Source organism: Cuculus canorus, chromosome 2 (assembly GCF_017976375.1).
Source record: "Cuculus canorus isolate bCucCan1 chromosome 2, bCucCan1.pri, whole genome shotgun sequence".
NCBI lineage: Eukaryota > Metazoa > Chordata > Aves > Cuculiformes > Cuculidae > Cuculus > Cuculus canorus.
In genome coordinates, this window is record NC_071402.1 from 152,005,999 (window position 1) to 152,033,008 (window position 27,010).

The following is a 27,010-nucleotide window of genomic DNA, read 5'->3' on the forward strand; positions in this document are numbered from 1 at the left end:
AAGCAGCCGATGATTATTCACAGAATTTAAAATTTCAGTTTTATTTTATAGCTGGATTCTTTTCTTTTTTTTTTTTAAGTTTATACTACTATGTACAGTGTGTGTCTGCTACAGCTGCAAAATAAAGAGGTTTTAAGGCAAAGCGAGAAGTTTTCCCCCCACAAACAGCGTCGCGGGAGACCCCGTTCCTGAGCAGCCCCCCTTGACGTGGGCACAGGGACCCCACGCGGGACACAGCCCCCCTCGCAGTGGGGACCTCAACGCTCCGGGAGAAACTTGTTCAAGGCAACGCAGAGCCTCGAAACCCCCGAAAACTTCGATTCCAAGGAGGTGTCTGCGTGGGGAGGGGGGCGTGGGGAGAAACCCCCTCCCCCGACGGGGATGGGGATGGAGGGGAAGGGGAAACTAAAACCGTTACTTTATTTTTTAGGGGGGTAAACCGCTCCCAAATGGTTTAGAAGGTGGTGCGGGAGCAGAGAAGGATTCCAGCCTGTGGCTGCCTCCTCCCGCTGCATCCCGGAGCGGCTCCTGCTTTTAGGAGCTGGGGGTCGCACAGTTTTATCAACAAGTTAAGCCGGGGAGTAGGGGGGAGAAAGGGTGCTAACCCGCTCCTGCATCCCACATCCGAGTTTGTATCCCTCATCCATTCACTCCCTTTCTGGGGGTGATGGGAGAGCAGGGGCTCAGCAAAGGACCCCGAGCACGTTTCAAGATGGTGCTTTGAGATTTCTTTCCTTATCGTTACTTATATATTTTTTTCTTTTTAAATTAAAATCTCCACGTCTATCCCCAAAAGTAAGCCCCAGACACACACATCCCTCAAAAAAAAAAGAAAAAAAAAAAAAGAAAAAGAAAAAAAAGAGAGAGAGAGAAAGAAATAAAAAGAAAAAAAAAGGCGGAAAAAAAAAAAAGAAAAGAAAAGGGGAGTGGTGGTGGGAAAAAGGTAAAACTCATAGAACAAATAGGAGAACTATTTATTCGGTTCACAGTTGTGTGAAATGCAGCAATAAAAATCTTTGGACTTCAGCAAAAGTTGTTTTTAATTATTTTTTTTGAATTTCAAAAAACAGCGTCCAATGTCCATTAAAACAGTGCTTAAGTTTATAAAAATGTAACTTAAGCATTAAAAAAAAATCATAAGGATAGCATCTAAAATCTCCATAAAACCGAAAAAAAAACCCCAGCCAGCCCAAACCCCCGAAACCAAAACCAACCAACCAAAAAAAAAAAATAAAAAAAATATTTTATAATCAGATATCTTGGATTTTTACACCACCTTACCTGTAAATTATATATACATAGAATATTGCAGAATTATATCTAATACACAATATTTTCACTATTAATGCTGGTATAATCTTTATACACTGGCCCTTAAGTTTCTTTTTATTTTTTTTTAATTAAATTATTGCATTGTATAAACTTTGACTGCAAACGGCCCCCCCCCCCCCCCCCCCCCCCGCCTCCCTCCTCCCTCCCTCGCCCCCCCCCCCAATCCCTTGGCTATTCACTGTCCGACTTGCCGTCTTTCGCCGTGGTGGAGTGGTTGTAGAGCCCCTGGGCCATGAGGTGCACTGCCAGGGAGTTCTTGCTGCCCGTCGCCTTCTTGATTTTGGCTCGTTTATTCTGGAACCAGATTTTAATCTGGGATTCGTTGAGCCCGAGCTCTTGGGCCAGGCTTTGCCGCCGCTGCTCCGTCAGGTACCGGTTCGTCTGGAACTCGGCCTTGAGTCTCTGCAGCTGCTCGGCGGTGAAGGCGGTGCGCGGCCGCTTGTCCTCCTTGTTGGGATTCTTCTTCTTTGGTTTGCGGGAGCGGGGACCTACGGCCGGGAGAGAGGAGAACCACCGACACCGCCACGCTCCGCTGCGGGCGCGGTCCCGCGTGGGGGGCGCCCACGCCCCGAGAAACACAACCCCCTCCCTTCCCGAGAAAAACAACCCCTCTCCGACACATTCCCCCCCCACACTTCCCAAGAAAAACAACCCCCGCTTTGTGCCTCCGCTGCCAGGGGATGCTCGGGAGGCGGCAGAACGGGAGCCGCAGCCCCCCCGCGCCCCCGCAGCCCATTTTCGTCCCAACCACAAACACGTTTGCCGACCCTTTTCATCCCGGGGATGCCCCGGGAAGTAAAGCCTGCACCAGGGGCAGCTGCACGGAGCTAAATTTTATACCCTGAGCAGATTATTATTATTTTTTTTTAATGAAACCTTTTTTTTTTTTTTTTAAGGAAACTTTACTTTTTTTTTCCTTGTTGTTTTGTTTGCTTTTTATTGTTTTCCCTGGGTTTTTTTTTTTTTTTTTTTTTGCGATTAAAAAAGAAAATGTAAATCAGCCTCCTGTTTACATTATGGGAAGAAATCCACCGCTTTGCTGCAGTGCCCATATGGCGCTGCACGGCCCGATCCGAATCGCCGGGATTATTCTCGGGAATATTATTCTCGGCAGCACAAGAAGCCTTTTCTGCCCGGGCCGAGCCATTGTGAGGATGTATGTTAATTAAATATTAACAAAGGAGAGCATTGGAGAACAATGGAGTAAATTCCAATTCAGCCCTGAATATTACCTCTGAGTGAGAGTTTGTTTTCAGACATTACAAACTAATTTTCAACTCGTCCTACAATCCCTCCTTCTGCCGGCCGGCTCTGCGGATGAAAATCCTTGCTCCCGTCTTTTTTTTTGTAAGAGAAATACCCCATTTTTTAATTTTTTTTTTTCTCTGGGAGCAGATCTCCTGCGTGGTGCTTCCCATCCCTTCGCCAATACTTCTTTTTATTGGTTTCACCGATCTGCCGGGGCCAGCTCTGCTCTCTCCGCGCTGCCAGAAGGACGTTTTACCCCCTGGCTTTTTATTTTAAATTTTTTTTATCAGAGTTTTTATCGCTAATGTCAGGAGGTTCTGCCCAAGCCCTTGCCAAGAGACGGGCCCTGCCAAAGAAGTTCCCCAGCTCTTGGAAAGATCCCTCGGCCCCTCCAGAGCTGACTTGCAGCACATGGGGAGGGAGAACTAAAAGAAAGAAACGGAACTGCAGCCGCTCCGAGGCCTCTTACGGAGAAATAAACGATCGCGGGTGGGTTTTGGCTAAAGAAAAATAATCAAAGCAAGGCGAGGCCTGTGGAAATCCACCCTCCCGAAAACACAGCGAGAGGGGATTTTCCTGGCATTGAGAAGGGCAGCTCGCCGGCGGGATGAGTGGGGAACCCAAAGCCAGATTTTATTTTCCTCTCTCTTCGATAAAACCCGGCGGTTGTTGGTGGGAAATGCCCCGAGCTCGGGCAGCCCCGGCTCCTCCGCGGCAGCGGGGACGGAGGGAGAGACCCCGCTGCCCGCTCCCCCCTCGGGCTCCGCGCAACCTCAGCCACCCCTTCGTCTCCCCACATTTTCGGGGCGATTTTAAGCAACCCCTCCCCTCCCCCCCAAAAAAAAACAAAATTAAAAAAAAATAAAAAGAAGAAGCGGGAAAGGGAAAGGGGGGAACGGGCTGGTTTCCCCCGCCGGCAGGCAGAGGGGAGCCGAGCAGCCCGGGAAGGAGGAGGATACGGTGGCTGGAGAGGGATGCTGTGGCGAGGAGCGGGATGCAGTGGCGTGGAGAGAGATGCGGTGGCCGGGAGAGGGATGCTGTGGCCGGAGGGGGATGATGCGGTGGCCAAGAGAGGGATGCGGTGGTCGGGTGTGGGTGCTGATGCTGTGGCCGGGAGGGGGATGCTGTGGCCGGGAGAAGGATGCTGTGGCCGGGAGGGGGATGCAGTGTCGGGGAGGGGAGTGATGCGGTGTAGGGGAGCGGGTCGGCCCGGCGGGGCAGCTCTTACCTGAGGAGGGCCGGTCCGAGTACCGCGTGCAGTAAACCCAGGCGGGCCAGAGCATGGGCTGGTTCCCGGCGTTGGAGCTGGCCTGGGAGCTATCTGAGTCCGAGCTCACCGACAGGTCGCCGCCGCTCAAGCCCCTCGCTTTCAGGGCCGCCTCCAACGCCGCGGGGTCCCCCCCCTTCTTGGAGGCGCCGTGCAGGGCCAGCCCGGCGGGGCCGCCCTCCCCCCGGCCCGGCGAGCCCGCCCCGCCGGGCAGCGGAGCGCCGGGGGCCGGGGCTGTGGCGGGGCTGCGGCTTCTCTCCGCGCCGGGGCGCCGGGGCTCGGCGCCGGGGCCGCCCGCCTCCTTCCTCCGCCCGAACTCGGGCCGCAGGATGTTGTCGATGAAGAAGTTGGTGATGCGGTGCGGGTGCGGGTGGGGGTGCGGGGGGTCGCCGGGGGGGAGCAGCAGTCCCCGTCGCCCGCCGCCACCGGGTTCCGCGTCGCCGCCGGACTCCTGCGGCTCGGCCGCCTCCTCCCGGGGGCTCCGGCCGCCCTCCTCCATGCCGGCCCCGCCGACGGCTCCGCTGCCCGCCCCACCGGGCGCCTGCCGGAGCGCTTTTTGTTGTCGCTGTAGCAGTCGTTTGTTCTTTATTTTAATTTTTTTTAATATATATATTTTTTTATATATATATATATACACGCACGCACAGGTGTCTATCGGCTTTCGCTTCTCCTGGCAGCGCCCGGCATTCAAAATCCAGAGTTCGCAAAAAGAAAAAAAAAAAAAAAAGGAGGAAAAAAAGAAAAGAAAAAGTAATTGTAAAAAAATAAAATAACAATAAAGAAACGAAACCAAGGAGACTCCAAAGGCAGCAGCCGAGCCTCCACGAGTTCCAACTGCCAAAAAAAATATCAAAAGCCAGCCGGGCTCCGGTGCCGCCGCCGCTCGCCGCCGCCGCTCGGTCCCGCAGCGCGCTGCCGCCTCCTCCCGCCGCCGAGCCGCATCCGCCGCCCCCGCGGAGGGAAAAATTAATAGTAATACTACTAAAACCGTGGGGTGTAGAACGGGGAGGGGGTGGGGGGTAGCCGGTGCCGGGGCGGGGCTCTCAGCAGCCGGTGTCCCGCGGAGGGCAGGGCGGTGAGGGGCTCCCCGCGGGGCTCCGGCCGCCCCGCGCCGCCCCGCGCCCGTACATGCGGGGGCCGCTGCGGGTGGGGGGCGTCCCGCCCTGCGCCGCCGCCGCCCTTCGCCCCGGCGGCCGCCGCCACCGCCTCCTCCTCCTCCTCCTTTCCCGGACACACTTCCACTCCCGGATTGTTGTCCTTTAGGTTTTAACGGGGCCCCCGCCGGTGACGTCGCCGGCCCGGGCACTTCGACACGTGCCTCGGGCCAATGATAACGCGGACATGCGCACACGTGGTGCGGGGAGCTCCGGTAAGTGACAGCACCCACGCCCCTCCCCCGCATCCCTCCACACCCCCATCCGTTTTTCCTGCCGGGCCCGAGCGTGGAGAAGCGAAGGGGGTGGGGGATGCTCCGCCGAGGGCTCCGCCAGCACCCCTCGTTGCCCCCCCCTTCCCCAGGGGCTGGATTATTGGGGTGTTTAATTGCCCCACTGTTTACCGTGTATGTATGTGTGTGTGTGTGGCATCCCACAATTCCTTGCAGAAATGCATAAATAATATTAAGCGAGCGGCGGAGATACAAAGAGGGTCGGGGGGGGGGCGGAACGGGGCCCGTCCCGGTGCCCGCTGGATGCCCGGGAGTGCACGGAGCCTCCCCTCCCCGCGGCCCTAATTGACTCGTCCTTCCCGCAGCTGGACAGGAGCCTTTGATCTCCCCTGCCTGCTACCCCCCAAAAAACCCTGTCCGTCATCCTCCGAACTCCCAGAAAATCACGGCTTTTTCGGGACGAGAAAGCTGCGGCTGCTGTTTTGTCTTTAGGGAGAAATCCCCCGGAACAAAATTAGGGAGCGTAGTGCGGCTGGATGGCCGAGGGGGCGGAGGGCTGAGACGGTCGGGGTCGTGGATCCTCGGGAGCGGGTGAAGAGGCGGGCGGGGGTTCCTTCCCCCGCAACCGGCCCGTTCTCCCTCCGCGGGTGCCGCAGCCCCGACGGGGCGCACGGAGCGCAGAGGGCGACCGGGGCCTGGCCGGGGGCGGCTCAGCATCGCTGCCCCCGACCCCAGGCTTTCCCCGCCAAGGGACATTTTTATTTGGAGGAGGTTTCCCTGCTGGTGACACGGACCACTCCCCATCTCGAGGGGAAAGGGACAGCGAGTTTTCCTCTCCCTATATATTTTTCTTCTCCTTTCTCTTTAATCGTTCATTTTTTATTTTATTTCAAATTTACCTCTCCCTTTCCTTCGTATTTCGCGGCAGGTCGGGTCCATCAGAGAGACCAGAGCTGGCTGATCCAAAGTTGTTTTGCTCAAACAAGCACCTAGAGGTTAATTTCTTCAAGAGCCCCATGAAAAGCGATTAGCCTGTCTCCCAAAAAGTATTTTCTAATTACTTGGAAGCTCTCGCTTTGCTACTACCCCATAATTAAACGTGTTCAAGGTGCTGCACTTCAAATATTTAGCTCCCGGGCGGACCCAAGTTACCGATAAAAACTTCAAACCTCCTTGAACTCCGCGCTACCTGCGCGCTCCTCCGGTACCGCGGTACCGTTCCCATTCGTTATCCCGCACCTTCACGGGGATAATCTATACCTTGGTATAGGACAGGGAGGAGAATTCCTGAGATAAACTCCAAAGCAGGAGATAAACAAAGCTGTACAAAATAATTACTGCATCTGCCTGTCCTCTGACAATAATCCAGCACCTCAGGTATGCGGAGGCAGCGGGAAGGGGGGCGGCGGGGGGTGAAGGGGTGATCTGATACCTAACCGAGGAAATCTGAATGATCTTTTTTTTTTAAAGGTTATTTTTATCAGGGAGTTCCATCTCTGTGGAAGCATTCCCCAGCAGCAGTTTTCTAGCCCGTCTGCGGGAGCCCCGCCAGCGGCATCGCAGGGGCTTTTCCTCGGGAACCACAGCGGGTCACCGGGAGAGGTGGCTTGAAAACGGCATTTGGGCTTCGTTTGCTTCTTGGCTTCAGCCTCCCCCCGCAGCCCTGAAGCTTGCTAAAGTCACCTCCCCGCACACCCGCCAGATTCCCTTTTCCTACACTCCCCGCGTAGTTTCAACGAGGCTCATTCCGCGCTGCCACCCACAAAATAGATATATTTTTTTTCCCTCCGGCAAACAGGGGAGGCTGTGGGCACAGCCCCACGCTTTTCCCCGTGCAGACCCTCCCCACCACGCTTTTCCTTCGGTGCTTTTGGCACCGACAAGTTTAGATGGAAACCCGGGAGCCCGGTATCGGACATGGAGGGATGGATGGAGGGAGCGGCCGGCCGACTCCGGGGCTGTTCGTGCCTCTCCTCCGAGCAAACCCTCCCTCCAGCTTTTGCCCACACTCCGAAAAAAAAAAAAACCAGAACTCCGAAGCCTTGGGAAGCTAAAACGCCCAGAGCAGAGCTGGAAGCTCAGGGAAGATCTGCACCCCTCCGTCCTTCCAGCGTGGGGATGGCTGCAAAACGTTGGCAAGCATCAAATTTCGCCGGGTTTTCAGCCATTCCCACCCGTTTTCAGGCAGTCCCATCCCCTGGAGCAGGAGGAGCGGTGCTGCCCCGCCGGGCACAGCCCCCGAGGCCGCCGCCGCTTCCCTCCCGCTTACCCCCGGCATCGACTTTATTTCCGAGCGATGCCCTTTTAGGCAGGTTTGGAGCCGGTGACTGGGGACGGAGGAGAGGTCGCTGCTTCTCCCTGCCCTCCGCCGAGGCTGGCCGTGCTGCAGGCGCGGTGCCAGGCGCTGCCCGTGGGCTCAGCCTTCCCGCATCAACTTAGGATGGGGAAAAGCAGCAGCGACCCCCGCCAAGCCCCAGGCGGGCATTCCCTGGAGCCGATGGGCAGGAGAGCTGGGCCAGCACGGCTGCATTTCCCCCACCGCCGCCGGCTTTTCACCGCCGACAGAAAAAAATCAAAAATCCTAAAACCCTTATAATTTCCCAATTCCCCCTCTTGACAGGTTGGACCAAGGAAACTTTGCGGCCGCCCTGCTCCCACTCAAGCGGGGAAGACTTTCCCGTTAACTGGGGCAAAAAGACGGGTTGGAAGGCGTGGGTTCCACTTTCTGGCAGGATCGTGACAATGTTGCGAGCGGTTGGAGTGAGAAGAGGTGACTCCCGAGACGGAGCCACCGCGGGCACCGGCGCGGGGCGCGGAGGATGCTCGGGAGGGACCGGATGGGGTCGGATGTCAGAGTCCTGACTCGGAAAGCAGATTACGGTCACGGCTGCCGTCCGCGACACGGAGTGGCGGGGGGTAAACTCATCCCACCCCCTCCCACGGGAAGGAGGGTGCGCGGGTGGGGAGAGAGCGCCGTCCCCCTCCTCGCCCTGCCCTGCATCTGCCCTGCCCCCGGCCCCGTCCTCCCGCTGTCCCTGTCCTGTCTGTGCCCTGTCCCTGCCCCTGCCCCCCGCAAGGAGCCCGCGCATCCTCCCCTCCCGCTCAGCGGCCGCGGCGGCCGGCAGCCCTCTCGGCCCGAATCGAAAACGAACGAACAGTAACCATCAATAAAGGCTTTTGCTAAAATTCTGCGGAGAAGGCAAACGGCAGCCCAGAGCCCGGTATCTGGTGTTCGTTGGTGGAAGAGCAGGGAAAGAGAAGAGAAGAGAAGAGAAGAGAAGAGAAGAGAAGAGAAGAGAAGAGAAGAGAAGAGAAGAGAAGAGAAGAGAAGAGAAGAGAAGAGAAGAGAAAGAGGAACAAAGTCGGAAAGGAAAGGAAAGGAAAGGAAAGGAAAGGAAAGGAAAGGAAAGGAAAGGAAAGGAAAGGAAAGGAAAGGAAAGGAAAGGAAAGGAGACTAGAATAAAAACATAGAATAAAAAAGTAACAGAACATAAAAGAGAGATGAAATGAAAGATGAAAAGGAGAGATATAAAAGGAGAAGAGACGAAAAGAAACAAAAAGAAAATAGAAGAGATGAAAGAAAAGAGAAGACACAAGAAGAAAAGGATCAAAAATAAAAGAGATGAAAAGAGAAATGAAGAGAAAAGAAGAGAATAAAGAAAAAACAAGAGATGAAAAGAAATGAGAAGAGACAAAAAGGAAAGATAAGAGACAAGGAGAGAAGAAAGGAAAAAAGAAAAGAAAAGAAAAGAAAAGAAAAGAAAAGAAAAGAAAAGAAAAGAAAAGAAAAGAAAAGAAAGAAAAGAAAAGAAAAGAAAAGAAAAGAAAAGAAAAGAAAAGAAAAGAAAAGAAAAGAAAAGAAAAGAAAAGAAAAGAGCCTTGTGGTTTCCCAGGATGCAGATAGTGCTTGGTGCAGTGCGGACCACAGCACTCTGCGACAGAGCTCCAGTTGAGTCGCCCAGAGCCAGTGGGGCCTCTCCAGGACACTGGGTGCCGGGTTTCTCCCTGGAGTGCCTGGACTTTGTTCTCCTTCTCCTTGCCTGACAAACCCACCAGTCTGCAGCGTCGCCAGGGACGCAACTCCCAGCCACTGCGGGAAAGTTTTTGGCCTATGCAAAGAAATACTTTGTGTCCCCTTCTTAAAAAAATATGATTTAATACTTAATAACAATAATAACGACAAAGCTGGAAACGAAACCTCCTGCCTATGCCTTTCAATCACACCCACAGACACTTGGTAAAGAGGGAGAAAAGTGCCCCCAGGTTTGTGCCGCCTGCAGCTGGGCGGGACGTGCCCGATCCTGCCCGGTCCTGTGCGGGCTCCAGCCGCTGTCCCGACCAGGGCGCTCATCCCTCGGAGAAGATCCGCCGCGGCCACCGCCGTTCCCTCGCCCACCTGGAGCTGTGGAGGCAGAAAAGCTTCAAATAATTGTAAAAATGCTTTTCTGAAACTTTTCTTACTGAATCTTCCCAACACGATGCATCCCCCCCCACCCTCCCTCCGTTTCACACACGCAAGCGTTCACACGCGTGTATATAGCGGCTGAGGAACGTTCCCCCCTCTTCTCCCGTGACTCGGAGGAGTTAATCCATACAGACACAACAGAAGATGTTGTGACGGTAAAGTTCAGCAACTCTACACCGACCCCAGCATTAACGGGGGCTGGGGCGGGATGCTGGGAGCTGCTCCTGCACTTTCCACATAGGCAGCTAATTCCCCTAAACTCCCTTGGATTTACACCTCGGCATTTACTCACAGCTAAAATAAAACCACAGCTCTAATTAACTAGGTAGTTTCCACCCCAGCTCCCCACCGGATAATCAACTTTTTATGGTCTCTCGAAGGCTATTTTCCAGCTGTTGAGGACTGGGAGCCCAGCTCTGCTCACCCCTGGCCGGGGGTGAGGAGGAATGGGGCTCTCTGCCACTTCCCCAGCCAAGAGAAGGCAAGTCCGCGACTGGGGTCCGTCCCTTTGTGGGAATGGTGCCGAGGCTGACAAGGACAAGGTCCTCCTGCGGAAGAGACGGCGAGGGCAGCACTGGAGAAGGATGCACATCTCCCTGGGGTGCTCCCCAAACCCTCCTGGGACACCAGGCTGGGACATGGCCCGGGCACGCTGGGCGCGCACACACAGCAGTAATTTTCTCAGTGTTTCCAGGATTAAACAAACAAACAAACAACTCGAACCAAACAAAAAGCACGCCCCCAAATCAACCAACAAACAAGACTTGCTCTTCTCAGTGAGGGCTTCCCTGAGAAGAGAAAAAGCAGCGCTGTAATGCTAGAGTCAAGAGTCAGGCGGGATGCAGAGGGGACAGGGAGGATCCTATCCACCCTCTCGTTTTGTAAAAGTTTCTTGGCTTGCCTTCCTTCCTTCCTTCCTTCCTTCCTTCCTTCCTTCCTTCCTTCCTTCCTTCCTTCCTTCCTTCCTTCCCCTCCCTCCTGCCTTCTATCTCCTCTTCCCTTTCCCTTTCCCTTTCCCTTTCCCTTTCCCTTTCCCTTTCCCTTTCCCTTTCCCTTTCCCTTTCCCTTTCCCTTTCCCTTTCCCTTTCCCTTTCCCTTCTTCCCCTTCCCTTCTTCCCCTTTCCCGATGGGGCCGGGAGCGGGCGGGGCTGTGCCTGCCCGCGGGGCATCCCGGGCAGTGTTCCCGGCTCTGCTCCAGTGCATCTCCCCGACACCGCCTGGATGACAAGGAAGGGGCCATTGGGGACCTGCCCGTTCCGCACGCAGGCCCGGGAGAGTAACGAAACTCCCCAGGAATTTCAAAGCCAGGTTGCGGGGCAGCCGTGGCTTTTTTTTTTCAAAAATTCTCGAGGGCCAGATCCAGCCCATCCGCTGGGTATCGGGGCTGGGTGGGCTGCGGGAGCACCCCGTGCCATTGCACTCCGTAGGTAGATATCGCCCTATTCGTTATCTTTGTCCTCTAGGTTTCTTGGATCCCCAGGATGCATTTATCCTGTCTGTCTGGGGCTGCTTCGCTAAATCGCTGTGTAAATCGAAAGGCTTTCCCCCGCCTTTTCCTCCCCTCCCCAGCTCACCACCTCTTTTAATTAAAGCTTTTAACTCGTCTGGTGTTTACTGTCGTATGTAAAGTATCTAAACAAACAGACCCAGCAGAATACAAACACCAAAACGGAGTCAGTCCCCCATTCTCACCCCTTTATTGTCCAAAAAAAAAAAAAAAAAAAGGCATCTCCCCATGTCATAGTTACAGTTCCAAAAGGAAATTGCTTTTATTTGTAAAGGAGGCTTTAAAAAGCAGTGACATGAAGGGGAAAAGCTCCTTAAGAGAGGAAGGTCACGGGGTTATGAGTGAGATTAAAGGAGCGATCTTTCCACCTCCAGTGTCGGAGCCTCCCCGAACCTGGGAGAAGGGCTGCCAAGAGGAGGTGGGGCGGGGGCTGGAGGAGGCCACTGGGCCCCCGGCAGTCCCTGGTCCCACACAGGCACCTTTCAGCTGTCAGAGAAGGGAGCGGATGCAAAGGGGTGAAATTCCTAGTTTCAATGCCCAGCACCTCACATATTCTGTGTCATTCAGCAGGAAACATCACAGCGAGGGTGACAGCTCCTCTGGAGCTCGGGCTCAGGAGGGCAGTGGGACACTGAGAGCTGTGGGATGCAGAGGGTGGTAGGTCTGGGGACTCCTGCTCCCTACTGGGGCTGAGGGATGGAGGTTTTACCCCCTCCTCAAGGCTGTGGCTGTTTATTTATGGGGAGCAGAACAAAGTAATAGAAGGGGAGAGGATCAGACGAGCTCAACCCCAACCCTCCCTTTGCGTTTTTCATGTCTATCCATGCTGGCCACGTTTTTTGCCGAATAACAGTCCCTGGCAAAGGCAAGTCAGAGTGAGGGATGCACTTCACCTCCCTACGAGGGCAGCACCCTGCCTCCCCTCAGGCATGAACAGCAGCCCACGGCTCTGAGGTCATCGAGGGTGGCTGCATCCTTGCCACATGCCCTCTGCCTGCCCAGCCCCTTTCCCACTCCCCTGCCCCTCTGGGCAGGCACAGCCCACCCCTCTCACCAGTCCCAAGACAGAGCTGTGCCCAGCCTGCTCCACGCAGGAGCATGGAGTCATTTCTGCAGGGCAATAAGGAGATGGAAATGCAGCTCTGGTGTCACCATGGATGGAAAATATCTTTTCCACTGCTTAGAGGATGCGAGCATCTCTCGGCTGTAGCTGGGGCTTGGATCCTGGACTGTCCATCTGTGTTCAGGGGGTCCCTGGTAACAAGTGATCCTCACCATGGCAAGGGGAGGTGCCTGTGGTGATACTTCCCTTGCTCCTGGATTGCTTCCACCTGAGATGTTTCTTTGCAACCCTGGGGAGATGTCCTGAAGGGTATCTGGGTGACAGTCGGGGCTGGCTGTGCTTCCTCCTGGGACGATGTTGTAGAGGGGACCATGTCTGTCCAACCCCAGCAGGATTTCAAGAGCAGCACTGTGCAGTTACTCCGTCACCACACTGAGACCTGAGCATTACCAAGATGAGAACGTACGGACATTCCCCCTTGGGCTGCATTGGAAGATGTGAGACCTTTGCTGGGTGCAGTGTTTGAGGCAAATGTTAATGAAGTGGCTATGTTCTTGCCATGATCCTGGGTGTACCGCTTGGTTCCTCCATGCCTGTGCAGCAGGGATACTTACACACCACCTCTCCCACTCTTTTGTTCAGTCCCTGCTGCCATCCAGCCAGGCTCTGTGACATTTGGGTAGCACGTGCTCTGTGGCTTCTGCTTCATGCTGCCAGTCCTCAAATCTATTCTGGCTTTCTTCTCCAAAGTACAGTGGCTGCATTGTTCTCAATATTTGGAGAGCGTGTGCCAGCACAGAGCGAGAAGGGATGTGTGGGAGTCTGCTCCTTTCCTAAAATATGTGCATTTAAATTGTCTGAGGGAATTACTGACATTAGCCTTCTTTGTTTTAGGATTTTATTAGTGTCATTCAGTAAACATCCTCCTGCAACCTGGGTAGCAAATGCCCAGTCGCGGCCACTGGAGATGCTACTCGGCGCTCTGCCTGCCACAGCAACTGCTTGAGGACAGCAAATCCATTTACCCTTTCGCTTGCAGGCATTGGATATGCGTTAGCTTGTGCAGAGGTGGTTCCTATGCTCCTTTGAGGCTGAGTCACAGCTCCCCTGACTTACAGGACTTATGTGCCATGGAGTATTTGCAAACTATCCTGTCCTGCAGGAGCCCGCCCACTGGCATAGGCTCTCCTCACTCAGGCAAACACCAGTGGCTTGTGTGGACTGGGGACTTGTTCTTCCCTTTCCCCTTACCTTTCTGCATCACTGATTTTATATAAAACCACAGGATAGACTGTAAAGCCTGGCACACAGAGCTCATGGAGAATTGACTGGGTATCACAGATACACACTGCTTCTATAAATATTTATGAAGGTAGAGTCAGCTTTGGTGTGGGCAAACACAAATGTAAATATGCTGTACACTCCTAGTGTGCTACGGACAGTGCTGTGAGCAGGAATAGCAGTTCCTTGTGAAATCAATTTAATGAATCAGTTATAGCAGGAGGGATATAATCCCAGCAGCATTATTATGCCCGATAGCAGGAGGACTGCGATGATGGCTGGGTTATGCAGTGAGCCTCTGCCTGGGAGCGTGGGCATGGGGAGAGGAGAAGGGGCCCTCCACAAGCTTCCCAGTGGAGGAAGATCAAGATGAAAAAGATGAAGAACCACCAGAGGAGAGATATGCAGGTGAAAGAAATAAGAAAGAAAGAGTTGTTTTTTCCTGGCTGTTGCGCAGAAGGATGCTGTGATGTTAACTGGGATGATGGCTGCTGAGGCAAAGAGACGTACCCTGAGCAAAATAGCTTGCTTGGTGAAGGGGCGATGGACAACAAGTGGGTGAGCTGAAATAGATGGCCTTGAGGGTGGAAAGGGATGTTGTGTGCCCTGGCCCCCTCTGGTATCAAATACCCTCAGGATGAAAGCTTAGGTTTGTGTGTTTTTGACCCCAAAATACCTATGTGCCCTCCATTAATGCTGCCAAACCCTCCCAGGACATGGATGTCTTGTGTTTTTCACCTCTGCCAGAAAAGGGAAGAGATGAAGAGTTCTGGGATAAAACCCCCATTTCACAACAGGTTTCCTCATATCTTTGGGTGAATCAGTTCTTTCTCTTCCCACTTCCTGCAGCAGAATTCTCTCTCCTGGCCAGGCACCTCTTCTGTGTATCTTGCTGAGTTTTACCACAGAGCAGCCATCGGTTCACAGTTTCTACAGCTATATGATCAAAAGTCTTTCCTGAATATGGACATAATAGATGCATACATATTGGTTTTGTTTGAGTAAAACCAATAGTGGTGCAAAAGGCCAGCGTAGAAGCCAAACAACTCCTATGTCCTTGCAAAAGTGTGTGGACCTTTCAGATGCCTCTTGGTTGAAGAATGCTGTGTGTAGCTCACAAAGATACAAGAGAGAAGTTGGGAGGAATTTCAGTTTCTGTGGGTTCCTGAATCGTTCCCAGCCCATAGGTTATTCATAAGTAGTTTACCGGGAGCATGCAGTAATTCACACTGTTAATGCATGCTGCTGGTTACACGGGTCATGTCAGTGCTGATCCGCCCTCAAGGGGTGGACGGTACCATCACAATCAGGTCAAATTTCTAGAGGTCTTTTCTATCTTATAGTTTCCTCTATGCAGGCGTATTCCAGCCAGGTAATTAATCTGTTAGGCTGTGTAAGGAAATTAAAGGAAAAAGATGCAAGAATGGCCAAAGCAAATCAGATTTTTTTTAATTTAAGTGAGTATTTCAGGATATTTTTTGAGCTATCCATCAATTCAAACAGGGAGGATCATCTTCTTCAGCTGCATGTGGTCTTTGCAGAAGTTCTCCGTGTGCTGATTCTGTGTATTTAAACTCAGGGGTATTTTGACTCAACAGCTCCAAAGCTATTGGTACTGCAAAAGGGGAAGGGGATGATTTCTTGTCTGAAGAGTAGAGTGACCCAGTTTAGGTCAAACTGCTTTCTGAAAAACTGAACATGAGAAGCAGGAGCTGGACTTCTACACTGTGAACTCCAGCAAGGACATGAAATCTGTGCACAGCACTATAGAAATCTCACATATTTAGCACCTTTAAAAGCATATTTCTAGCAGACTGATCCTTGACCTCACAGATATTTTCAAATAATTAGCCTATCAGAAACTACTTTTGGCCTTGCTTTCCCTTTTTCCTGCAGCTTTACAAGGCTGTACATGGCGCCGTGCTCCTGCACAGAGCAGTATTGTTTTCATGAGGTTTTGGGTGGATGCTGTACTGCATTAACATGGCACAGTAGCATCCATTAATATGAGGCACTTATGCGCTATCCAATTTTTTTTTTGGGAGGGGCCATCTTTTCCTATTCTAATTAATGGACTGAAGGTGTGGGAAAGAAAACCAAAGAAGTGGAAGGGTCAGAAGTGCAGTTTTTCAGCCTCCCCACTGAAATCAATTATAGTGTCCTGGGGGCTGAACTCCTCTCCTTATTACATCACCCAAAATCTGGAGTAGCTCCATGGAACTGAACCTTTCCCACTGATAAATCTGGTGAGACCGCACCTTGAATACTGTGTTCAGTTCTGGGCCCCTCACCACAAGAAGGATGTTGAGGCTCTGGAGCGCGTCCAGAGAAGAGCAATGAAGCTGGTGAAGGGACTGGAGAACAAGTCTTATGAGGAGCGGCTGAGAGAGCTGGGGTTGTTTAGCCTGGAGAAGAGGAGGCTGAGGGGAGACCTTATTCCTCTCTATAACTACCTAAAAGGAGGTTGTGGAGAGGAGGGAGATGGCCTCTTCTCCCAAGTGACAAAGGACAGAACAAGGGGGAATGGCCTCAAGCTCCACCAGGGGAGGTTCAGGCTGAATATCAGAAAAAAATTTTTCACGGAAATAGTCATCGGGCACTGGAACAGGCTGCCCACGGAGGTCGAGTCATCTTCCCTGGAGATGTTTAAGGAAGGAATGGATGAAGTGCTTGGTGGCATAGTTTAGGGAGTGTTAGGAATGGGTGGACTCGATGTTCCGGTGGGTCCTTTCCAACCTGGTGATTCTATGATTCTATGATCTGTGTATTTGGAATGGGCAGAGGTCTGTTGTAGCTGAGGACAGGGAGTATGTAACCAACTGGGCTGACAGGAGATGGGTCTACTTGGCAGCTGAGTAGAGCAAGAGCTGAAAATTAAAGGCAGGAGTTCTATGGATCCTTGAGCAGAGGAGCAGAGGGGAAGGATTGATAAAACAGTCCAAGGCTGGACAGTGGCTCAAAGTATCCAGCTAGAAACTGGAGTGTGTTTTGGAGGAGCATCCCTGAGGATGGGTATGGGTTTGTGTTTAATTTAAACTAGTGATGCTCCAAATTATTGTCATTTAAGTCCCTTGCTCTGGCTGCTGTTACTGAGCAGAAGCAGAAAGGGTTTGAGGCGAGAGGGGTTTGGAGCCTTAACAAAAGCAGCTATGAGAAATTAGGACAACCATTTCTGGGAGCTTTGAAGACAAGGGCTGTTTGTTTAGCCTTAAAGGGGGCAAGTTGCTCGATTGCTGCTTCACTTGCCTCAGCCTGGGAGACATCCTTCACGCTTTCTTAAAGGCAAAAGCCCTACCAAAAGAGGATGAGAGACTGGGTTTCATTTGTGGTGGGGAGTGATGAAGGGAGTGCGGTGTCACTGCGGGGTCTCTCGCTGCCAGCGTGCCCAGGCGGAGGTGGAGGTCAGCAGGTCACCGGGGGCTGATCTGCCTTGATCCTCCTTCACAGGGGAAATGAAGCGACAGGGACTTTTCTCCAGCACAGTGGCCACTTTGAAAAAATGTTTCAGGCAGATAATTTATCGGGTTTAATTGCTCTTTAATCCCCCTGATCGGCCTGGCGTGGAGAAATCCCCTCTGAATGGGGGAGCCTGTTTGAAAAGGCCCAGGAGGGCTGGGAGGGCTGGAGGGAGGATGGAGGGCTGGAGAGAGGGAGGAAAGATGGAGGGGATGGAGGGATGAGGAATGGAGGGACAGAGATACAGAAGGAGAAATGGAGAGATTGGGTTGAAGGAAGGATGGAAGCATGGAGGGAGTGATAGAGGGAAGGGCAGAGGGATGGCAAGAGGGGAAACCATGAGGGAGGGTTGGAGGAAGGGTTTGAAGGAAAGATGGAGGAATGGTTGGAGAAATGGAGGGAGGGGAGAAGAGCCCCTTGCTGTGCCCATGCAGCCCAGCCCCATACTGCAGCCTGATGCCCCAGTGCTGCTCCCCACAGCCTGCATTCCCTTTGTCAACTGATTAGAAAGCACTAGATCACTCATCCTGTCTCCTGTATCCTCCTGCACAGAGGAGGCTGGACCAAACTGCATCACTGTGGCAAGTGCACAGCCAGGGGCTTTCCTGGCCATCACCAGCCAGGGACTTCAGCAGCAATGAGCCAAGGAGGTGCGCACCAGTGGCACTGGCACCCCAGGGCTGATCCTCCTGAATCCCCAAAACAGTAGGAACTGATGTCCCCCCTCCCTCCCTTCCATTTGGCAAGGTCTCTCTCCTCTGTGTGCTTCTTGCTGTTTCCATGCTATGTCCCGGGCTCTGCAAGGATGACAGAAGAGGGAATGTTTTGCACTCTCCATACTTGCCGTACATTCTCTGCTCTGATGCAGTTACACATGGGGGAATGAAAGCTTTCCCAAGAGGGGCAGCAGATGCGCAGGCTTTGCTGGGCATGGCAAATCACTGTCCAGCACTCTTGGTCAAAATCCAAGTCTGGAGGCAGGAATGAGAGGCAGGGAGGGCTGAAAGTATCTTCTACACAGATATTTCCCTTTATTTCCCCCACCCAGGATGGCAATGGGATTTCTAGCAGGGTATCTCCAGCTGCTTTCATGGGATGCATTTAGCCTAAGACACAACAAAGCACACTGTCCATAACCCAGCACAAGACCATGAAGTAATCTGATCTGTGCTATGACACTGTGCTCTCATAAAACTCTAATAATATTTAAAAAAGCACAGAGTAAACTGAAATGTGTCTGTACATCCTACCTCTTGCCGTTTTCTCGGCTCTTGAAGGCCAAGCTCTGCTCTCTTGTACACAGGTGTAAATCCAGAGTGTCCAGAGATTAGTTGGATTTGACAGAAACCAGACCAAACCCAAACCTCCATTCAAAGGCAGGTAGCATTCGTTGTGCTAACAGATAGCCAGTAGAATCATCTATGCAGGTTTTTCCTACAAATAAGCATGTTTTCTATTTCTATGGTACAGAAACCTGCCCAGCTAAGGGCTCCTCTTACCTGTTTCCATACCCAGCATGACAACAGTTATTTTTTTTCTATTTGATGCCTGTGAGTTGTTTCCTTTCAAAGTGCTTACAGATAATTTCACCACGCTAGTTCAAGGTATGTGTTGCCTTTTATCCCGCAGGTAACATTCTGGTTTTATTACATGTTAAGTTGAGTCCAGGCTTTTGCTTGGGTACAAGAAAATGCACTCCAGTTAATTCCCAGCATTATAATATGCTACTGGGAACTTGAGTAGAGAGTCTATAGGCTCCCAGGAAAATTAACCCAGGCTTTCCACTCGAGACTTCACTGGTTTTAAATCAAGATCACAAAATCAACTATAGGCACGTTAATGACAACTAGAAGAAAAAAAATTGCACTGATGAGCCCAAAAGGCCCCAAGGTACATTAAGCACAAGACAGATTTTTTCCCCCAACCTTCAGCAATGTAAACTCTCAGAGAAAACCTTTGCAGTGCCTAAAATATGCAACACAAACAAGATTGCTTTCATTCTTACCCGTGGCATAAAAAATTACCCAGACGTCTTCCAAGCCAGAAAAGCCTCAAATCTTTGTTAGAAATTATTGTAGCTGGAGGGGTTTAGATCTATCTCACCATCCAAAGCTGCAGGGAACCTCAAGGACAGGCTGCTGTGCTTTGCCAAAGAAAAAACCCAAACCTGTTTGCAATGATGCTGCTAAAGAGCTTTGTGCTGCATCAAGTGCAGGAAGGGGATATTTCCATCTTAGCGTCAGTCATGTTTCTGCACAGCAAAATCTGGGGACTCTTGCTATATGATTCATTTACGAATGGAAATAGATGTTCATGGCAAGCTGTGACCATGAGGTCCTGTTCACTCCAACACACTGGTGTCTCCTTGGAAATTGGATTTATGAGCTCAATGACTGATGCAACTATGAGCTATAAAAAGACAAATGACAAGAAATCCTGGGTTTTGTGTTTTTTTTTTTTTTTTTCCCAGTGGTTGCTCTGCCTCCTCAGGCAGCTGTGGGAGTAGTGTGAACCAGTGGCAGAGGAGTGAAGCCGTGAGCACCCTCTCTACTGCAAGACCATCTCCAATGCTGAGTCATGGTTTGTTTCACCACACCCACCCCATGAGCTGCCAGCAATTAGATGCCAGAAATGAGTTATTTTTCTGGATGAGGAAGTTCGATCTGGGGATTTTTATCAGGTGAAGTGACCCAGTGCCTCTCTTCTGGGGCAATGAGCTAGTCTATGACCAACCAACGAAATGTTTTCACACGCATTTTCCCAGCAAGAAACAAGTGAGGTGACAGAGCAAAAGAGTAACCAGGAAAAGAATAAAATAAACTCCTTAACTCACCACCACTCCTTAGGGCAGGCAACAAGATGGCAATGCTGTAATTAATTCCCTTTTTTACAATGAGGGTCGTGGAACACTGGAACAGGCTGCCCAGGGAAGCAGGAGATGCCCCATCCCTGGAAACACTCAAGGTCAGATTGGGTGAGGCTCTGAGCAACCTGATCTAGTTGAAGATGTCTCTGCTTCTGAGGCGGGGGTTGGGCCAGGTGACCTGTAAAGATCCCTTCCAATCCAAAGCATTCTGTGATTCTAAAACCTCCTATTTTTAGCACAAGGCCACATGTTGTTGACCCAATGTACTATTATTCCTCCCCTCCACATCTTTCCTGTGGTTTCTTCCTAATAGAGAAGAAAGTTTCTCTATACTAAGAATTCTGTGGAGAGACATTGTGTCTTTGCAAGACACACAGGCCATCTAAGGGCTGATGGCCTTTTTCTTTCTTCTTTTTTTTTTTTTCTTCGTATTTCTATCGCTGGCAGTTTCTCCTTTGGCTGATGAAACCCTCCCTGAGGCAGGAGAGTGTTGCTTTCCCAGGCAGCGGGCTTGCCAGGTGTGCTCCCCCAGCCTCTCACTGCTCTAATTATTAGCACAAGGACAAACAAATGAGGAGCCACGAATGGGGTCAGCTCCACTTGAAAAAAAAATAATTAATATGTCATCTCTGAAAACCCGAGGCCAAAGCATGAAAGCATGACTTGAACGGCAGTGAGAAAAGCGACCAACCGGCCAAGCGCCGGCACACATACGGCGCTGCCAATGCCATGGGCAATGCCTGAGCTTGCTTTCCACATATACGCTGATTTACTGGAGGGAGGGAGAGAAAAGTGGGGATCAAAGGCATCCCCAGCATCCCCATGTCCTGTGGTAATGAGGAATTAGCCAGGTGAAATTCCCAGGCGGTGGCAGGAAACAGGCAGGCTCTCGTGTTCTCCGGGAGAATGAACCAACATGGGATGAAGAACCAGCACATACCTTCTGCTGCTTCTGCCTGCTCTCCAGACACATGCTGAGCGGTCCGGCTTGCAGATCCAGTCTGTCCATAGAGTTCCAATATAAGCTGGAAATGGAGACCTGGTTCTGCGACTCCTACTCAGTATGGAGAGTGAAAAATAAAGCGCATGAAGATGTAGCCGGGACTGTTGCACTAAATATCCTATTGCATCATCATTGTTTCCTTAGATCTGCAGAGACTGATGCCCACGTGCTCTCCTCCCAGGCTGTCTATTAAGGAGAAACTCTTCATTGTAGTTTTTCAACTTTCAAAAGGGCAGAGCAGGGCACAGAAATCAGAGATCATACGAGGTCATTTCATCTTGACAAGCTGTGGCAAATTCCTGAGCTCGATCTTTATCCAAAGACCTAGAAACTCTGTCAGACTTACCATAATATTTAACCCTCTATGAAAAACATTCGTTTCCACTGCTGTTGGCTGAACTAGGACCAAACTAAGTTTTAGTCCTGGTTAACCCTAGCTCCAGCATGGCAAAGACACAAGCTGCTGCAGACATCTTCCCTGGAGGAAAGCAGTAATTCTCTTGCCATGGCAAATGCTGCTGCTGAAAGGCCAACTGAAAGTGTTCATGGACTAGAGCACATTACTCTGAAAAACAATGCAATAATAATGCAGGCACCTTTGAGATGGATTTGATTATTTTAAGGAGCCGGCATTGTGAGAGTGAGGCTGTTACAATTTTTTTTTTTCAGTGACGAGACTGAAGTCGCAGAGAGTCTGGGGCATTTCCAGCCTTCACCATTTGAGCAACATGCATCTGATCCATGGAGCTGGCAAGTGAGTTGCGAACAGATGCTCCGGAATATTGGATCATTTACAAAGTGTTTACAAATACTTCCTACTGGCTCCTTGCCAATTTTCACATCCTCCCTTCTTTGGGAAAACATCTGGGTATGTCCCAGCCATTGCCCTCCATGCCCTTTCTGATGGGATTGGTGCTGAAGACATGGGAGGCTTTGCAGGAACTTGAGTCTTCCCCATCGCCCCATCCGCAAAGAGAAAAGTCACCCATGCTCCCTGGCCAGGGACACAGAGGTGGACACTGATACTTCTGAGTGCAAGACGCAGCCACAATTTGAAGGCATTTTGAATTAAAGATGTGGTAAATGGTTTGCTTTAAATATTCAGCCCAGCAGTAACTGGAGTTATTTCTCCTTTGTTGACATGTTTGGCTGCTACATGCAGAAAATTCAGGTGTCCTGATCCAGAGGATCCTTGTGAATGGCATACAAGAAAGATCATATTTCTAAGGTAAGGTAGGCACTGGTGTACGTTACTGTGGGGCCCCAGCTCGACCAGGTCCAGAGGAGAGTCCAGACATCAGAGGGATGGAGAGTACCTCTCATATGAGGACAAATGGAGAGAGTTGAGCTTGATTAGCCTAGAGAATAGAAGGTTCCAGGGAGACCTTATAGCACCCTTCCAGAACTTAAAGGGGGACAACAAGAAAGCTGGGGAGGGGCTCTTATCGGCAAGTGCAGAGGCAGGATGAGGGGTAATGGTTTTCAATTGAAAGAAGGTAGATTTGGATTAGATATTAAGGTCCTTTGCAGTGAGGGTGGTGAGGCATTGGAACAGGTTACCCAGAGAAGTTGTGGATGCCCCCTCCTTGGAAGCATTGAAGGCCAGGTTGGATGGGGCTTTGAGTAACCTGATCCAGTGGAAGGTGTCCCTGCCCATGGCAGGGGGTTGGAACTGGATAATCTTAAAATCTTTTCCAACCTGAAGTATCCTGTGATCTGTGAGATCACACACTGGGGTGGGCAGGAACACCAGGTCTGAGATGTCTCAGGTAGCCAAGGGGAAGCTCATGTGGCTTCTTGGATATGGGCATCGCACTCTCCTTTAAGTGCTTGTTTTGCAGTGCAGTACCGTGCATTGGATCTGCTACCTTCAAGAAATCTCCAGGCTTGGCTGCTGCACATGAGGGACAGATGCATTGGCTGGGGTATAAGGAAGTATTAGCAGGCACAGCTGGAGGTATAGGAAAGCAATTTTGTGGCTTTCTTCCTCCATTGGATTTCTATTCTTCACCCACACCTTTAATGTTCGTTGATTCTCAAATTCAACAACAACTTTGAGGAGCCCAAAGATTTTGGTTTACAGCTAAATGAGATACAGTTTATAGCCTACAGGAGATCTGGTGGTGGGAAAGGCAAAGACTGATACTTTAATGTACAAAACTAATAACAAACCATCTTATGCGCCACAAAGGTTGTGGTGTCTCTGCCAGTGGGCTTGGCCACTTACCTGCACCACAAAAGAACATGAGTGGTGCTCAGACTTAGCCTTTCAGGACAGGCATCTCTCTGGGATGAGTCCTGGGAGGTGGTGAGAGGGGAGGGCTGTGTCTGGGCTTCTGCCTCCAGCCCAGCACATCCCCAAAACATCCTGGAGCTTGTGACAGACTTTGCCCTTTCACACAATATTAAATTATGGGTTAAACCTCCTGTCTGGGAGAGCAGAGTCTCTTGGGTCTGGCTGGGGACTTTGGGCTGATGCTGCAGGGAAAATAAGAGGGCTAAAATCACCATCTTCCTCTAGATGACTTCTTACACTATACCCTCTCTAAGACAAGCAATGATGCTGATACATGTTGGCACATGCATTGCAAAGACTCCAGGATAACACTTACCTCTATGCAGCCACCTCCTGATCCTGCTTTCTTCCTAAGCCCCCAAAATATTGCTGTGAAACACAGATTTAACACGGCTAAGGAGCTCCAGGACAATCGCTGTATCTTGCTTTTCTCCCTACAGGTCACTTATAGCCACTTTCTCTAACTTGCTTTTCCATTTACCAGCAGCACTGCTGCCAGAGGCCCCTGCCCAGGCAGAGACCATCCTCATCACCCTCTTACAACTCTGATTTAGTGGAGAAAACTAGGGAAGATCCTTGTCTGGACTCATCTTCCCTGATTTGCACATCTTGGCTGCACAGAGCGCTGCCTGGAACTCTTCACTGCTGCGGCCGCAACGGCAGAGGGAGCACACACCGCTGCCTGCCAGGCACCGCGGGTTTTTTACCCAGATGTGACTTTTAATTTTAATTTTCTAGAAACAGAGAGGTGGACTGGATCCATCCATCCCCCCACCAGTGATTTTTCCTGATTGGCATGGCAGGCCTTGAGCGACAGCAGCTTGAGGGTAGCGGCAGGGAAAGAGCTTTGCTTCAGCAGCCCGAGAGCAAATCCTGCAGCACGGTTGTGGTTTGCTCCCTAGTAAGAGGCTTGGAAATATCGATCAGGACTGGAGAAGAGATGTGCACAGGAGAAAGAGCACAAGATTTGGGGATTTAAAAATTATATAATTGGATTCCTGAATTAAACATAGTGAGCAAGAAGGTGGGCAACTGCATCCATCCAGGGGCTCTGTTTCTCTCAGCCTTGCTTGCCTGGATGCCCAGTGTATTCACACTAAAAGCAGGATCCACCTTGGTCTTACTTTTACCCCCAAAACCCCAATGTCTCTCCCAGGTTGAGGGGACGATGAATCAACATCCATGCTCGAAGCAGAGATACTCCAAAATATCACCCAGGCTCAGCTGGGTACTTTCGGCTGTTAAACTGCATGCTTATTACTATGTATAGGAAACTTATTCATCTTTTATATGCATTTACACATTTTGAGAGAGTTGGGAGCCCCAAAGCAACAAAAAGCTGATGTTTTGCAAATTACCCCTTGTAGTTTTCAGGTATGGAAACCTCCCCAGGGGTTTTCCTGCTCCCTGGCTGCCTCTGGCCAGCTGATTTTCTGACCATGTTTCCATGGAAACAAAACCTAGATGGGTGAAAAGAGGGGGAAAAGTAGTTCTTGCGATAGGTGGCATTTCCCAGCTCAGAAATTGGGATTTGCCCTTGCTAGGATAGTTTTCCATTTTTTTTTCCTGGGAGAGCAGGAGGTGGGACATGCCGCAGTGTGGAGGTGGATGGGCAGCAGTGGGTTGCCCTTGCTGCCTGCTGCATTTAGAGCAGAGGTAGGGGTCTAGAGGCTTTAATGCTATTATTTACAGTCACTTTGCTGCTACTGAGGTGTCAATTTGGTTAAAGGAAAGTGTTTTCTAATGGCTGGGGCAGGGCATGGGGGCTGTCCCATCCTGGGTGAGCCTGCTCAATGGTGCAGCCTTAAGGGATGGTCTCAGCCAGCAGATAACTCCTCTCCTTGTCTGCATGGGCATATAACGATGCTTGTTTCTCTCACAAGTTCTCTGCTACAAGTCTTCATTAAAAAGCATCTGCAAAAGCTTTGAAGTCCTCAGTTGGACATCTTGCAATGTCAACATGAGCAGACATAACAACACCATCCTGTCAGGCAGGGCTGGCACAAAAACTCCGACCTCCGATGAAGATATCAAACACAAGGTGTACTGCAGCCAGCTCAAAGCAAACCCGAAATTACAGTCGCTGCAGAGAGAAGTGACAGCTCTGCTATGGAGATCAAAGATTTATGGAGATGGGGCAGCCAGATCTCTCTTGTGCATTCTGATAGCTGATGTGACACATTGAGTGTCAGGGTATCTCCTGTTCCTAAGAGGTTAAACAAGTCGTGCTATCAGGAGGGGTTGACACACTGGTCCGGATGAGGAGCAATCATTAAATTCTATTCCCATTGCTGAGACAGGCAGCGGCAGCTCAGTGAGGTTTACGTAGCCTCAGGTGAGCTGTACAACAGGAAAATACACATTGATGTGAGGTTAGGTGCTCTGAAATGTGAAATAATAATCAGGAGAGTTGCTTATTGCTGAGCCAGGCAAAAGGCTCTGTCACATAATGCAGGGTCATGCCATGGTTCAGGCTGGTGTCTTACATATATACACACATATATATAAATGTGTGTGTTTAAGTATATACATACATGCACAGCAGTAGATGCATTTCTTTTAACATTTCAGATGTTTGTTTGCTTTAATTTTATTTTTTTTTTAATTATGGTATTCTATTTCACTTGAAAACTAACTTTTAAAGTGTCACAAGGTGAGGGTAAGAGGTTTTCCTGATGGGGATCGGGGCATATCTTGCCTCCAGTGGAGAAAGAGGCTGGTTACATGTTCAGGGAGCCCAGTATCAGGAGCACTGGGAATGGACTGCGTCCAAAGAAGAGAAGCAGTGTTCTTCGGACATCAACAAGGAGGCAGAAGATCTATAGATGCACACACACAACTATATATACACACGTGTATACAAGCATATATATACACACGTAAGTGTGCACATATACACAAGTATACATATACATATACAAACTGCTAGCACAAAGCACTATATATATATATATGTATAATACACACATATGTATAGAACACCTATGCATATATAGAACACGCACACACACACACACACTGAAGGCAAGCATTCGCATTTATACTGGAGTATAAATACCTGGGGCTGCTGTGATGCCTGTCCCTTGCTGTGATTAGTTGTATTTACCCATGCTGGAAAGCTCTGCTGCTCTTCTCCTGTCTTTGCACATTTGTTTTTTCTCACTCTGTTTATTGTCTCTCAACTGCAGACTATTTTCTACAAGAACAGGATAAGGAAGTTCAGGAAGTGAATTGTAGAAGAAGAAATACCATCAACCTGAGCACCTTAAGTCTGTAAACTTAACCTCAAGGACAGTGGGTGTTGGTAGGGTCAAGAAGGAGGAGCTGAGGTCTTGTTTGAACATGCTTATGAATAACAAGCCACAATATATATACTGAAGTGATGCTCTGTCTCTTCTCCACCCGGCAGTAGCAAGGAGGGGCAGGGGCAGTGCTGTGCAGAGAGAGCAGCTCCGCGTGCGGGTACCACAGCACATATGGCAAGCCTGGCCACACACTGCTCCAGAGCAGTGAAATCCGGAAGCACAAGGGCACATACCACAGAGAAAATATCAGCTCTGATCTGTAGCTAGCCCTGGGGCTTTCTATTCAGAGCCATAGCATTACCTGAACCAATGTTTTTTCACAGTGGAAAGGGTTTGTTTAAAAACTCCCTCTGAAAATAGAAGAAATAAGATCAGTTATAGAAGAGGACGCTGATTGCAGCAGCCACTCGCAGCAAAAGCATTGTGATTTCAGGAGCTGGGATGGTGGGAGATGCAGTGGGCAGGGGCCAAGGTGCAGCACAGCCAGCACCCTGGAGGAACCCAACAGTGTTGTAGCACAGAACCGTGATATCT

At 50.6% G+C, this 27,010-nt stretch overlaps 1 protein-coding gene across 1 annotated transcript; it reads right to left on the reverse strand.

Annotated features, from left to right (window-relative positions):
- Positions 1–1,503: 1,503 nt before the first annotated feature.
- Positions 1,504–4,346, reverse strand: EN2 (engrailed homeobox 2). The gene is made up of 2 exons (XM_054060146.1): positions 3,809–4,346; positions 1,504–1,820 (listed from the first exon to the last, which is right to left on the reverse strand). The coding sequence occupies exons 1-2, from the start codon at positions 4,344–4,346 to the stop codon at positions 1,504–1,506; spliced, it is 855 nt and encodes a 284-aa protein (XP_053916121.1).
- Positions 4,347–27,010: the final 22,664 nt, after the last annotated feature.

Excerpts from the sequence above, each read along its gene's own strand:
- EN2 (XM_054060146.1), bottom strand. The coding sequence starts at position 4,346 with ATGGAGGAGGGCGGCCGGAGCCCCCGGGAGGAGGCGGCCGAGCCGCAG. Across the intron at positions 1,821-3,808 it reads CTCGGACCGGCCCTCCTCAG|GTCCCCGCTCCCGCAAACCA; the intron begins GTAAGAGCTGCC and ends TCCCGGCCGTAG.